Below are 15,747 nucleotides of genomic sequence, written 5' to 3'. Positions count from 1 at the left end.
TTTTTAAAAAAATTTTAATTTTTATAATAAATCTTTATTGTTCAGATTATTACAGGTGTTCCTCTTTCCCCTCCTCTTCCCCCATAGCTCCCCTCCACCTGATCCCCAACTCCACCCCATGCCCTTACCCCCCTCCCCCCCCCGCCCCTGTCTTCATGTATAGGTGTAAGATTCTTGTCCAATCTCTTCCCTCACCCCCTGAGAATTGTTAGTCCAATCCCTTTCTATGCCCCAGATTCTATTATGTTTACCAGTCCATTTTGTTCTTCAGATTTTTTATTCACTTGATTTTTAGATTCACTTGTTGGTAGGTATGTATTTTGTGTCTTTTTGTTGTTTGTAATTTTTACCTTTACTTTTCTTCTTCTTCTTCCTCTCCTTAAAGAATACCCTTCAGTATTTCATGTAATCCTGGTTTGGTGTTGATGAACTCCTTTAACTTTTTGTTGTTTGTGAAGCTCTTTATCTGACCTTCAATTCTGAATGATAGCTTTGCTGGGTAGAGTAATCTTGGTTGTAGGTTCTTGCTATTCATCACTTTGAATATTTCTTGCCATTTTCTTCTGGCCTGCATAGCTTCTGTTGAGAAATCAACTGACAGTCGTATGGGTACTCCCTTGTAGGTAACTACCGTAGCTGTTTTTCTCTTGCTACTTGTAAGATTCTCTCTTTGTCTTTTACCCTTGGCATTTTAATTATGATGTTTCTTGGTGTGTCCCTCCTTGGATTCCTCTTGTTTGGGGTTCTGTATGCTTCCTGAACTTGTAAGTCTATTTCTTTTACCAGGTAGGGAAAATTTTCTGTCATTATTTCTTCCATTAACCCTTCAATATCCTGCTCACTCTCCTCTGGCACCCCAAAAATCCAGATGTTGGTACGCTTTAAGCCGTCCCAGAGGCTCCTTACACTATCCTCACACTTTTGGATTCTTCTTTCTTTCTGCCTCTCTGATTGGGTGATTTTTTTCTTCCTTATATTCCAGATCTTTGGTTTGATTCTTGGGGTACATTGATCTATAGGTGAGTTTCTGTATATTCTTTATTTCAGAGATTATATGCTTAATTTCTGACTGGTCCTTTTCCGTTTTTTTTGGTATTCTCTTTAAGGTCCTTGAAGGTCTCACCAAGCTTCTTGGAGGTCTCATCAAGTTTCTCAAAGGTTTTTAGAAGATTCTTGAGTAATCTTATAAATGTGATTCTGAACTCTGTGTCTTCCAGTAGTTTACTTTCCTTCATCTTTCCCATTCGTGACATGTTTCTGTGTCTCCTCATTTTGGCTGATGGAGTGGCTTTGTGTGGTAGGTGACCTATAGGGTCCAGTAGTTCAGCTTTGCCAATCACCTGAGGTGGTCGCTTTTGGTATATCCCTTTGTGGGCTGAGTGCAAAGTCTTGGTGTAATTAAGCCTTAATTGCTGTTGGTACACTGGGAGGAATTGATCTCCAGGCCAATTGTCTGTGAGTACCCGCTCTGTCTATAAAGAAAGAACTGCGTTGGAGACACGGTTTGTTTCAGTGGGGCTTTGGTGCTCACTGAGTCCGTCTCCCGAATGTGTCACTTATGGGTGTGAAGGGTTGAAACTGACCACTAGGAACACTGGCTTCTGGATCACCAATGGGGTACAGTTCATTTGCTTGGGACTTGTTGGTTTTGTTGCTGGAGCTTTGTTGCTGGAGCTGCAGTTTATTTCGTTAAGCTGCCACAATACCAGCCATTTATATGCAAAAGCAGCAGTGTTGTGCCTGGGCAGGTCTGTAGAATCTGCAGGTGGGGCCTCAGGGCTGGGTCTCAGGGTGGGGCGGGGTCTCAGGACGTCACTAGGTTAGGGCGTGGCTAATGGCAATGGCTGTACCAGGCCCGCCCCGCCCGTCCCGTCCCGTCCCGTCCCCTCCCCTCGCATTTCCAAGTCCCCACTTCCCTGCAATCTAGTACAGTGAACAATGATTGCTGTGGCACACCTCTGCAAGAGTCACCCTCACTTCAGACCGATGGCCTACAGACCAGCTTCTCCCCGTAGGCGTCTGGGTCCCCCATGTGACCCCAGAAACTTGATTTCAAAGTGATAGAGAGCTTATTTCCTTTCGGGTTGAAAAGAAAAGCCGCGTGCCCAGTCACCCACCACCAGTCCTCACTAATGAAGAGTCTGAGACAACCTGTGGTGTTAGGAGATGAGGTGATCTCTTCATTGACTAACTGATGCTTGGGAGCAGAAAGGGTTAGGTGAGTCTGTGAAGACACATAATGAGTCCAGTACAATCTCAGCATCATTAAGAGTAGAATAAGGAAGCATTATAACATGGTACTTACCTTCAATGAAGGTAGAAAACAACAAAAACTGGCTCTAATCAAGCTTTTGGATGGTATGGGTCTCAAATTTACTGGATATTAGAATGATATGAGGAGCTTTGGAAAAACCACATATCCAGTACTGGGTAGTAAATGATAATAAGGACTTATTGTTGATATTGTGAGATGAAGTGCATGATGCTGATTATGTTTTTTAAAATGCCCTCATCACTTGGAAATGTATACTAAACTATAGTGTAAAATGGTATAAAATTTGTTTTGCTTTAAAATATTCTGGCATTGAGGAGAGGGAACCAAGATGGTGACATAGACAAATGCTGGTAATCACAGCCTTCCACAGCCACATAAAAATTACATCTAAAATACAGAACAGCCATCATTCAGAACCACATGAAATCTGGCTGAATAGAAGTTGTACAACTAGAGAAGTAAAGAAGAGAGTACATCGAGACTGATAAGAGGGGTGGAGGAGCAGAATGGGCTGGTCACCCATGTGTGGTATGTTTTTAATGGGAGGGATATCCCCACTGCAGTGGCTTCCCATGAGAAGCAAGGGGTCCCAGCCCCATAACAGACCCCCAGCCCAAGATTCCAGAGATGTCAAGTTAAGGGTCCCCATAACTTCTGGCTATAAAAACCAGTACAGATTGCGATGAGTGACAAAGAAATGCTGAAACCTCAGGCAGTTCTTACATGATTCTGCTTCTTCTGAGCTCCAGTGCCAGATAGCAGCTTTGGAGGCTCCAGGAACATATGGGGAGGAACTGAACTGACATTCTCCCAAATGGGAGTGCTCACAGGGGTCATTGTTTCTGTGCTGGGACCTACCCTGTTACAGAGCTGACTAGCAGCCATATCTGAGTTTCCATTAGAGTGGCCCACACTATTTTCTCTACCCTAGTGATTCCCTGAGACCACCACCCCATCCAATTTTCAGCCCCACCGAAGCTGTTGACAGTGGCTTCTGGTGCAGGCTTCACACCTTGCTAAAACATCTCAAACAAGCAGCAGCTGGCATCAGCATGCCCCAAACTTATCAGTAAAAGGCCCAAGACCTGGCACTAGCACCAGCCTGTATTGCTTAACAGCTGGACCTCACCTGGGCAGTTCCAAGCTCAATACAAGTAGCAGCCATCTGCAGATCCATCTGTAGCTCCTGCCATGTGGCCTCAGGTGGCTGATTTTGCATCTCCCAGAGGACCCAGAGCCAGTGCACATAGTAGACAATTTTAGTTCATACCTAATTATAATTCTAAACAACCACAAGCAACACACTCAAGGGGCAGAATCAGTGAGCACAAAAGCCCCACTGAAACAAGTCCTGCTCTATAGGAGTGTCTCCTTTACAGAAGCTCTTCCACTCTAGTGGCAGCCAGTCCTCACAGCCAATTGGCCTGGAGATCAATTCCTCCCAGTGATGCTGGCAGCAATCAGGGTGCACACAGCCCACAAAGGGGAACACCTTGAGTGTCCAGCTCAGGATTCTAAGGAGGCTGAGCTACTGGGTCCTACAGGACACCAACTACACAAAGGCCACTTGACCAATTCCAGGAGATGTAACAGCTCTACCTAATGCATAGAAACAAATGAAAGAAAGAAATGGAAGCAAGCAAACTACTGGACACAGAGTTCAAAACAATGGTTATAAGTTTACTCAAGTGACTTAATGAGAGCTTCAAGGGACCTAGTGAGACATTTAAGGATCTTAGTGAGAATCTGAGACATGAAAAAGGAATAGTCACAAATAAAACATACAGTTTTATTTGTGACATACAGTAACTAAAATAAAGAATAATTTACAGGTATTCAACATTAGAATAAAGCATCCCAAGAACCAAATCAATGGTTTAGAACAGGAGGAAGCAAAAAATACCCAATCAGAAGAGCAAAAAGAAAAAAATAATCCAAAAATATGAAGATAGTGTAAGGAGTCTCTGGAACAACTTCAAGCATACCAACATTCACATTATGAGGGTAACAGAAATGAGAAGAGAAAGAGCAAGATATTGAAAACCTATTTGAAGGAATAATGACAGAAAACTTCCCTTATCTGGTGAAAGAAATAGACTTACAAGTCCAGGAAGCACAGAGAGTCCCAAACAACAGGAATCCAAAGAGACCCACACCAAGACACATCATAATTAAAATGCCAAGGGACAGAGACAAAGGATTTTAAAAACAGCAAGAGAGAAGCAGTTAGTTACCTACAAGAGAGTGCCTGTACAACTGTCACCTTATTTCTCAATAGAAACTGCAGTCCAGAAGGGAGTGGCAAGAAATATTCAAAGGGATGAATTGTAAGGACCTATAACCAATATTACTCTACCCAGAAAAGCTCTATTTTATTATTTTTTTAAAATATATTTTATTGATACTTTACAGAGAGGAAGGGGGAGAGATAGAGAGCCAGAAACGTCGATGAGAGAGAAACATTGACCAGCTGCCTCCTGCACACCCCCAACCGGGGATGTGCCCGCAACCAATGTACATGCCCCTGACCGGAATCGAACCCAGGACCCTTCAGACCCCAGACCGACGCTCTACCACTCAGCCAAACCGGCTTTGACAGAAAAGCTCTATTTTAGAATTGAGGTTCAGATAAAGAGCTTTACAGACAAGAAAAAGCAAAAGGAGTTCATTAAAACAAAACCAGTATTACACGAAATGTTGGAGGGTATTCTTTTAAGAGGAAGAAGAAGAACAAAACAAAAAAAAGATAAAAAATATGAATAACAAAATGACCATAAATACAGTTGAATCTAAAAATCAAAATAAGAGAACATGAAATCAAATGAACAAAATAAACGTTAATTAAATAGAATCAGAGGCATGGAAATATGGAACAGACTGACAAATCTCAGAGGTACATGAGGAGGGGAGACAGTAAGAGATTAACCAATTATTTTAAATGCATATATGCATTGCCTATGGACACAGACAATAGGGTGGTGAAGGCCTGGGTCAGGGCAGGAACCATGTGGAGGGGGCCATTGTGGGAGGTGGGGAAATGGGGATATCTCTAACACTCTTAAAAATAAAGATTTTATTTTAAATTTAAAATATTTGGCATTAAATATAAAGGTAGGGAGTAAATAAAATAAAATTGGCCATGAGTTAATTATTTAAGTTTGGTGATAGACACATGGTGCATTATCATACTCTTTCTCTTTTTTGTGTGTATATATTTAAGTTTTTCATTTAAAAGATTATACCAGAAGGCCCTAGTGAGTTTGGCTCAGTGGATAGAGCATCAGCCTGTGCACTGAGGGTCTGGGGTTTGATTCCGGTCAAGGGCACATGTCGGGGTTGTAGGCACAATCCCCAGTAAGGGGGGTTGAGGAGCAGGAGGCAGCCAACAAGTGATTCTCTCATCATTGATATTTCTATCTCTCTCCTTACCCTTCCTCTCTGAAATCAGTAAAAAAAAAATTTTTAAATAAATTATTATATTACAAAGAAATAGAAAAAATTTCCCAATTGCCAAGATTGAAAAAATAATTCTGAATTCTGTAATCTAGTAAGCTTGCTTTCAACCTTAAACACTATTCTAGAATAAGTTATTAAAAGGACAATTTATAATCATGATATAAAGTGCTGATTATTAGAATTAAAATAAGCTTGCTAAGAACAAATTATTTTAAGTTTAACTCATTTCCTTTCTGAGTAGAATTTCCAGACACATCAGAATAGAACTATGAACATGATTTTGGCAAAGTATCTGAGAAATGATAGTCTTTTTGTTGTAGTTAATCCTCATTCAAGGATATTTTTTCCATTGAGTTTTAGAGAGTGCAAGGGTAGGAGGAGAGACAGAAAGAGAGAAACATCAGTATGAGAGAGACTCATCAATTGGTTACCTCCTGAATGCCCCTTGACCAGGGCCAGGGATCAATCATGCAACTAAGGTATGTGCCCTTGACTGGAATTTAACCTGGGACCAGGTCTGCGGGCCAACGCTCTATCCACTGAGCTAAACCAGCTAGGTCAACAAATTTTTTTAATTATATGACAGTTGTCTTTGGTTAAAAGCTATGAAATCAGCTGATTAATGAGTTGATTTTAGTTTGAGGGAAGGACTGTTGGTGAACCACAGGATCTTGAGAGCTCGTTCAGCATTCTTAATACTTAATTTAAATGATAGCTTAGAATGATGTTTTATACTTCATACATTCCATAAAGTTGTAAGGAATAACTAGTGTCTTAAAAAAAAAAAAATCAAGATGTAAATACATCTCTGTAGGCTGGAATAATAGACCCAAATCTGTGTGGAATTGACTATGATAATTGTAAAGTTCTGCCTTAAGATTCAGAAATGATTTTTGCAATCTAGTTTGAAGGACATCTTGGTCATAGCTGTTTATTGTAAGATAAAAAATATTTTGGTAACCACAAAATGTGTATAAGCTGTCATTACTGTGTGATTGCAGAAACACAAATGTCATGTTCAGATGAATTAATACAAAGATAGTATCTTATTTAAAAGGGGTGTAGTAGTTAATTTCCATGCACTGTTTAATAATTCAAATATTTATTAGCCATAAAGTTCTATTCTAATGTTGTGACTAACCATGTACACACATATAATTTCTGTTTGGATCCTCACTATCTAACTGGGAAATCATAGTAGCCATCTCCAGTTGAGAGATACAGTACTTAGAGTGTTGACCATTTGGTAGAATATTGCCAAGAAGTCGGTGTTTTCTGCGGAATCCTGCATCTGCATTTATTTAATGTGAAGATCATAATGTTATATTTTCTGTCTCTACATATTAAATCCAGGGTCTTAGCCAATTGAGGATATTCTATTCACCATTGTTTTTTATGCAAGTGGTCTGTTCAGGGACATTCTTCACAAAGTCTACCTTTTGAAATCCTTCACCCTCTCAGTTTTAGGGCTGATAGCTGAAACTTCTACATTTATTTACATTTTAGGGTTGTCACGCAAACTAGATATTCACCCTAAAGAGCTTTTTCCATCCCTTAATATTGACCTGTTGGTATAAAATAAATTTCCAGCTTACTTTACAGAGTTTGTTGAACCTGCATTTTAAGAAATAAAGTATTTTGATAGACAAAAGCATTTGGAATTATTTTCTAAAATTTATATATGTTCTTAGTTATTAAATTAGTAGTAAGATTGTGAATTTTTAATCAGTTGTGTTTTTAAGTATTAATGCTTACTAACTTAAACTTTTGTTTATTGTCCTTTTCAGGGAATCTGGAAAAAATTGCAAAGTCTATACCTTTAGTAAGGATGGGACCTTGTTTGCTTGGGGCAACGGAGAGAAGTTAGTGTTCATTTATATAAAATTTTATGTATGTGTCATGAATGTGAAACATAACCAGCATTATTAGAGTAATATATATTTGGGTGTTATTAATAAAGTCCATCTTTTGATGTCATGATACAGTTAGGTATTACCTCCAACATAACTTCCCTGGCCTACCTCCAAAGTTGTTAGCTTATACATATATGCCTGATTCATTTGAATTATCTAATTACTTATAATTTAAAATTAACATATGAGAAAGGGCAATTAATTTAATGCTGAATAACCTGAGAGGTTGTTTTAAATAGTGCTTTCAGTTATTGATTGGGTTTTTTTAAGTTCCACACTAACACTTAAAAAATAATTCTTGCTTGTTTATCTAAGTACTAGAAGCCTGGTGCATAAATTCGTGCACAGGAGGGGTCCAGCTGGCCCACCCTGATCAGGGACGATTGGGCTGGGCCAGCAGGAGGGGAAGGGACGCGAGGGAGGTGGGAAGGTATGCCAGAGGTTGGCCAGCAGCACTGCCCAGATTGATGTGGGGGGGGCTGATCAAGGGCGGGGCCAGTCTGGGGGAGAGACCAGGAGTGGTTGGCCAGCTGGCTTCACCACCTGGTCAAACTCCTGGTTGAGGAGACAATTTGCATATAATATAATCTATATTAATATAAACAAAGTAATCAAAATTATGTTTAGCATAGTCTATACCAGGGGTCTTCAAACTACGGCCCGCGGGCCACATGCGGCCCGCAGAGGAGTCTGATCCGGCCCGCCAGGTTTTTTGGGCAGTGAGTGCAGCCGAGGTGTTACAGTAGGAATTAGTAGTTCATATAGTCCGGCCCTCCAGCTCTCTGAGGGACCGTGATCTGGCCCCCACTTAAAAAGTTTGAGGACCCCTGGTCTATACTAATAATAGCTAGGTGGTATCACGCCCTCATGTCATCACAAGATGGTCATCACAAGATGGCTGTACGCACAGCAGAGGTGGGGCCTGGTAGCCACTTTGAACAGTAAGAACTTGTGGTCCCACAGCTCTACGGGGTGCGAAGGAGGCTGGTCTCGGCATCTCCACCACCTCTAGTGGAGGAGGTGGGTCCCGGAGAAGCAGGCGGCGGGTCACTGCAGGGAAGGCCAGTTGTGGGTGATCAGACCAGCAGGGGGGTGGTTAGGGGCAATTAGGCTGGCAGGCAGAAGCAATTAGGGGCCAATCAGGCAGGTAGGCAGGCGAGTGGTTAGGAGCCAGCCATCCTGGATTGTGAGAGGGATGTTGGACTGCTGGTTATCCTCTGAGGGGGTCCCAGATTGGAGAGGGTGCAAGCTGGGCTGAGGGACACCCCCAACTAATGTATGAATTTCGTGCACCAGGCCTCTAGTATTACATAAAATAATCAGATTATAAAATTGATCTTGCAAAAAAAGTATTTTGATTAAATGCTCATATTTTACTAAGAAAACCAGTCATTTTGAATTTTTCCAGAATCAATATAAAATGTTAGTTAACAGAATCAGAAAGCTGCCCAAGTATTTGTTGCTTGGTTTGAAGTTATTTTGTTGTTGTTTTTAACCAGATATATTATCTTAGTGTGTGTTTTTTTTAATGGGGAAAATACATACGTTAGTTCCAAAAGTACATTTTAAATGATTTTACACAGTGGTAATATATTCTGAAGTCTTTCAACTATCAGGTCAGATTGAATTAAACACATGTTTTTGAAAAATTAATTTTAAAAAGATTGTATTACATTACTTGATTCACTTTTTATGACTATAAGCTGGCAGAATTAGCTTTTATTATTAAAAATTTAATCAGTTTTTTAAATTTTTTTAAGTTATTAAATCCAACCAATAAACTACTCTCAAATTATTATTAAGTATATAATCATGTTGAGTCTTGTCTACAATGTTGACAACCTTAATCTCAGATTCAATGAAAAATGTGCTCTCAAGATTTTATTATTTATTTTATTTATTTATATTTTGGTGAACCTGTTGTGGATATTTGGCTTTTATTTTTTTAAATCAATATTTTAATTTATGCAATTTAAGTAATGAGTTCATAGAAATTTACTCCCTAATGGGACCTACCATACTTCTTTTCATTGTCTGTTATCTTTTTGTGATAACCCTTACCTGTTTTCTTAGAGTTTATTAAACAAATCTGTTTTTACCTTGGTAGTTATTATAATTATTTTATCTATTTCACATCTCCACTTGGCTTTCTGTTGGGTTCAACTCGGAATATTATTTATTTGTTTGTTTGTTTGTTTGTTTTTTAATTTCTTTTTTTTAAAAAATTTTATTGATTTTTTATAGAGAGGAAGAGAGAGGGACAGAGAGTCAGAAACATTGATGAGAGCGAGTCATCATCGATCAGCTGCCTCTTACACACTCCCTACAACTAAGGTACATGCCCTTGACCGGAATCGAACCTGGGACCTTCAGTCCTCAGGCCGACACTCTGTCTACTGAGCCAAACCAGTTTCGGCTTTTTCATTTTTTTAATATTTAAAAAAATATATATATTTTTATTGATTTCAGAAAGGAAGGGAGAACACTAGCCGGGCATCAACTCTGAATATTTAAAATATATATATATTTTATTGATTTTTTACAGAGAGGAAGAGAGAGGGACAGAGAGTCAGAAACATCGATGAGAGAGAATCATCGATCAGCTGCCTCTTGCACTAGGGATTTGCCTGCATCCAAGGTACATGCCCTTGACCCGAATCGAATCTGGGACCTTTCAGTCCTCAGGCTGACACTCTGTCCACTGAGCCAAACCGGTTTCGGCAACTCTGAGTATTTTTAAATATGTCTGCATATGTTATGTCCATCTCTTTAATAGATATTTTCTGTACCTGGTTCTAGCATTTATTTTCTTAAAGTGCTGTGGCTTAAAGACATATCATGTTCCTGGGGCAGGAAAAACATTATGTAGTATATATGGTCTTTGCTGAATTCGTGGTTAACTAAGTCAGAAACTCTAGGTGATTTTTTCTTAAATATATAATTTTTTTTAAAAATTCAAAATAAATACCCTTCATTAAACATTCTAAGATAACTATTCAAGTTTATCAACTACAAAAAAGAAAGTTTTATGTATGCTAAAATATGAAATTCACAATAAGTTGTAAAAAATCTCATGTGTCTCTGTGTTAAAACAATATGCAGTAATCTTGCATCCTTACCAATTTCTGCTTATCCTGATGCAGTGCCCTCAATAAGGAATTTCTGGAATAAAATGGATTATCTCTCTCTTTCTCTCTTTTTTTTTTTTTTAACCCCAAAGAATACAAAATAGCAAGTCACTGAGCTGGTTTCAAAAGTTAGTTCTGACATTTATCAGTATGATTTTGGGCAAATCATCAAATCATTTAATTTTTCATCAGATCAGTTTCACCATTTGTAAAATTGAGATGATAATATCTATTTTATAAGGTGTTGTGAGGATGAAATAAGAAAATGTGCATTAAGTGATTAGATTAGAATAGGGTATATAGAAAGCATCAAAGAAAATGGAGTCTGGTACAATTATTCTAATATTTATCATTATCATACCAAAATAACTCTTACAGTCTATCTTTTCAAGACTTGTTGTAAAATTTTATGAGACTGACGTGCTACCTACTGCGCTACCTACTGCGCTAACGAGGCACCTTGTTGTAAAATTTTAATTGGCATCCAAAGTCTCTTTGCTGATTTCCTCAGGGGCTACTCAGTTTTTAAAATATACTTTTTCTGCCCAGCCAATGTTGTTCAGTGGTTGAGCAACAACCCAAAAACCAAGAGGTCACTGGTTCAATTCCCAGGTAGGACACATACTTGGGTTGGAGGCTCCATCCCTAGTGGTAGGGGGAGAGCATGCAGGAAGCAGCTGGTCAGTGTTTTTTTTTTCATCAATGTTTCTATCTTTCTATTCCTCTTCCTCTTTCACTAATTATCAATAAAAACATACTTTTTCTGTGTGACGTGAGAACTCAGAAAGAAGGCAGTTTTTTATACAATGGTTTTCACCAGAAACCTAAGCTTCCAGCACCTTCATCATGGACTTCTGAGGCTCCAAACTTTAAGAAATAAATGTTAGTTAAGCCAACAATAAAAATTAAAAATTAAATAAAATAGTGCTTTTGTTTTAGCACCTCTGTTTTCTCTTTGGTTTGATACATCTTGTCTTTAGGTTGCTCTGTTCAATTAAAATTCTGTTATGATTGTATCTTTCTATTAATTGCATGTAATTTCTAAACACCTAATAGAGGGGCCTTTTGTGTGTATTTTTTTCCAGTTAAGGTGTTTATTAGATATTTTGTAGAACTAACTGAAAATTGATTTTATGAAAAATAGACACTTAAGGAGTGATCTATATTTGAAAGAGTTAAATGTTTTTGGTAGTGCTGGCAATTGTGAAACAGTATTTTGTTGCTGAAGTAATTTCTTTTGAAACCAGAATAAATATTATCAATGTCACTAACAAGGGACTACTGCACTCCTTCGACCTCCCTAAGACAGTTTGCCTTGAATTCTCACCAAAAAACACTGTCCTGGCAACGTGGCAACCTTACACTAGTAAGTATTTTCCAATTATAAAAATATTCTAACAGGCCCAATTCAATTCAGTGGGGGAAAAATGAGAATTTATAACTCATAAGAAAGTAATTAGTCTTTATGATAGTAAATAGCATATATAGGAATCTTGTATTCCCCAAATATAATATACTTTAAATAATTGCAAGGTATAGTGAGTTAGTGAAAAGATGCATCATGAAATAGAGCAAAAGAAAAAGCCAAGGGAAATTTTAGAAAGTAAATAACACTGGATATAGATGATCTCAAAAATTAATAATAATAAATAACCTTCAAAATAAAAGCATTTAAAAATGTTTTTATTGATTTCAGAGAGAGGAAGGGAGAAGGAGAGAGAAATAGAAACATCAATGATGAGGAGAATCATTGATGAGCTGCCTCCTGCACACCCCCCACTGGGGATCAGGCCTACAAGCTGGATATGTTCCCTGACCAGGAATCAAACCCTGACCTCTCCTGATTCATAAGCTGATGCTCATCCACTAATCTACGCCAGCTGGGCCATGTTTCTTTTTCTAGTAGATAACTTTGAGTACTCATATATCAGACACTGTGTAAATGTTTGTTTTCATCATCTTATTAAATTTTTAAATAATGAGTATCTGAATCTAGAATATGTTTCTTAAAATAAACCCCGATACCAATTCCCAGTATTTTATTATTCATCTATGAAAAACAGCTATATAAAATGTTCACATAATGTATATCTCTAAAAGTGTTAGACAATGGCACACCATTATTCTTTGTCATACCATACACATTTCTTAGATGTTGAATCTACTGTACTTCCTTTTCATTTATAACTATTATTTAAAATGTTTATTTTTAGCTGGCCCTTGTTGCTCAGTGGTTGAGTATCAATCAATGAACCAGGTTGCAGGCTGGATCCGTGGAACACGTGCAGGAGGCAGCCAATCAATGAGTCTCTCTCATCCTTGGTGTTTCTATCTCTCCCTCTCCCTTCTCTCTTAAATCAGTAAAAATTATAAAAATAAATCAATTAAAATAAATAAGAGAAAATGTGTTCTAATTATATGGATATTAAGCAAAATGTTACAATAGTTACTTGTTCAATTGTAAACCTCTTGGGTATGTTCTTCCAAGAGGAATGGACTCTAATGAATCTTCTTTTTCCAAGTAAATAAAAGGGAAATTGAAAATCATGAGTTATATAATTCTATGTGTGTGACTTATAGATAGCAAGTTTTCATATAACACAATTTAATCTACTTAATAGTAAACCTCACTAAACAAGAAATCTCTTTTAAATATTCTTAAAATCCTTAGTAATGAACTCATTTCAGAAATGCTGAACTTTTGCTCAAACAACTGTCATATTGTTATGGCTTTAGGATTGGGTGAGTAAATCCATATTAAAGATAGTGGGGAAAATTGTTTTAAAGCAACTCTCTTATGATCTTGTTCAAATTGTTTCTAAAAATTACATCTTTTTTACTAGTGTTAGGAGACAATTACTATAAAAAAAAATGTTGTTTTTACTTCAGCTTCTAAAGATGGCACAGCTGGGGTTCCCAACCTACAACTTTATGATGTGAAAACTGGAACATGTTTGAAGGCTTTCATCCAGAAAAAGATGCAAAATTGGTAAGTAAATGTTTTAGAATACTTATTATTTACAAAATATTTTAAATATCTTCATTGTTATAATACTTGTTTCTTTGGTATTGGTTTAGAAAATAACTTCTCAGACCAAAATCTAGATCTATTAAGAAATTTATATATAGGAATGTAATAAACACTTGATCTTTCTTTTGTTTATTATTTGTCTATTTTATATACTGACTAAAACTATTAGTAACTGACTTCAACATCATATTATAAGTATTTTTCCTTAAATAGTAACAATATTACAAACTTTAACATATTTGTTACATTCTATTTAAATTTTTTTATATTTTCTTTTCCATGTAGGTGTCCATTCTGGTCAGAAGATGAAACTATTTGTGCCCGAAATGTTAACAATGAAGTTCATTTCTTTGAAAATAACAATTTCAGTATGGAAAAAATTTATTATTTACTATAAATGTATATAATTTTTATTGCTTTATATGTATCATAGAGTTCTCTAAAATATTGTTAATATATTAATACATTGCTGTATATTTTTATACATACTATATGTAAGCATAAAATGTATTAAAATTACTATTATAGTTATTCATTTGAATAACAAAAACTAGTGAAATTTTATAACCAAAAATTTTCTTTTATAATAACTTCTTATTCCCTAAATTTCTATTAAACCAAGACATTTTAAATATCTCTTTCTGTATTTATTTGTTATTGAAATTCTGTGATACAAATGAATGTTTTATTGTGTAGAATTTGAAACACAAAATTAGACACCTAGTCCTAATAACCATAAACTCATTGCCAGTCCTATCTTATCCATCTGTCCATCTTCCATCCCTCTTACTCTGCTACAACAAATCCTAGAGATCATATAATTTTACCAATAAGTATTTCAGTATATATCCCAGAAAGATTAGGACTCTTAAATTTTTTATAACTTAGCCAAAAGACCATTATCCCAGACTATAAAATATCTGTTCAATGTTAAATTTCTAATAATCACAAATGTTATAGTTATTTTAAAACTTATGATCCAAATAAGGTTTTTCACATTGCAATTGACTGATATATCTTTTAAGTTTTTTTTTTTTTAAGCTACTGGTTCTCTCCATCTCTTTTTCCCACTTGCAGTTTGTTACTTGTCCTATATATTTTCCCATAATTTGAATTGTGTCCCATCCTGTAATTTAACTTGTTCATCTGTCCCCTATTAGTAACTCATTTGGATCTAGAGTTGGTCAATTTTAGCATCTTTTCTGGGAGAGATGAGGGTAAGACTACATCATAAGACAGTATTGAATTATTTTATCAAGAAGCACATACTGTCTTACTCTCTTTAATTGTGTAGGTTTAACTGACATTAACATTCAGTGCCTGGATCCATTATTTCATGAGTTGCTGCAAATCGGTGATATTCTGATTATCTTCCTCCCCTCTTATTTATTAGCTGTAATACATCTATAAAGAGAAATTTTCTCATCTGCTATATATATATGGGAAAGGCAGGATCAACATTCTTTTCTTTTATCGCTTTTGAAATAATGAGTTCTTTCTCGGGCAATCTTCATTGCAACCAATTGTTCCCCTGCCCCACTACCCATCTTTATGAACTATAAATTTAAGCATGTGTTTCTAGCCATTTCAATTATTATTCTTTTTGATGCTCAAATTATCCCTTGATTGGTCAATTAGTTGTTGATGACTATTTTGCTGTTCTGAGACTACCGTGTTTATTATTTCCTGCTATATACCTAGAATCAGTCTGGTTTCTTTGAGTGGAAAATGGTATTTAGAGACCACAATATAGGAATATATAGGGTTACTTGTTACTATTGTGTTGATCATTGTTTTAGGCCTTTTTCTTTCTTTTTTATCTTACATATGTATTGCCTTTTGCCAATACCAGGCATCCTGGTTCTCTGGAATTTCATTTGCTTTTTTTTTTCACATGAACCACATAATATTCTTAGAATAACAATACCAACAGTAATACCAATA

At 36.6% G+C, this 15,747-nt stretch overlaps 1 protein-coding gene across 2 annotated transcripts in view; it reads left to right on the top strand.

Annotated features, from left to right (window-relative positions):
* EIF2A (eukaryotic translation initiation factor 2A) overlaps nucleotides 1–15,747 on the top strand; it is a 40,448-nt gene that overhangs the window by 13,148 nt on the left and 11,553 nt on the right. The window contains exons 3-6 of one of the 2 annotated variants that reach the window (XM_084875944.1): nucleotides 7,519–7,593; nucleotides 12,020–12,138; nucleotides 13,662–13,761; nucleotides 14,089–14,171. In XM_084875944.1, coding sequence (XP_084732070.1) covers nucleotides 7,519–7,593; nucleotides 12,020–12,138; nucleotides 13,662–13,761; nucleotides 14,089–14,171 — 377 coding nt within the window. The remainder of the gene's footprint in view (nucleotides 1–7,518; nucleotides 7,594–12,019; nucleotides 12,139–13,661; nucleotides 13,762–14,088; nucleotides 14,172–15,747) is intronic. The other variant, XM_084875945.1, reaches the window with a different exon arrangement.

This window comes from Pipistrellus hanaki, assembly GCF_964339955.1.
Source record: "Pipistrellus hanaki genome assembly, chromosome: 2".
In the NCBI taxonomy this organism is placed as follows: domain Eukaryota; kingdom Metazoa; phylum Chordata; class Mammalia; order Chiroptera; family Vespertilionidae; genus Pipistrellus; species Pipistrellus hanaki.
The sequence above is the reverse complement of the archived record's forward strand: the minus strand, read 5'-3'. Positions and strand labels throughout refer to the sequence as shown.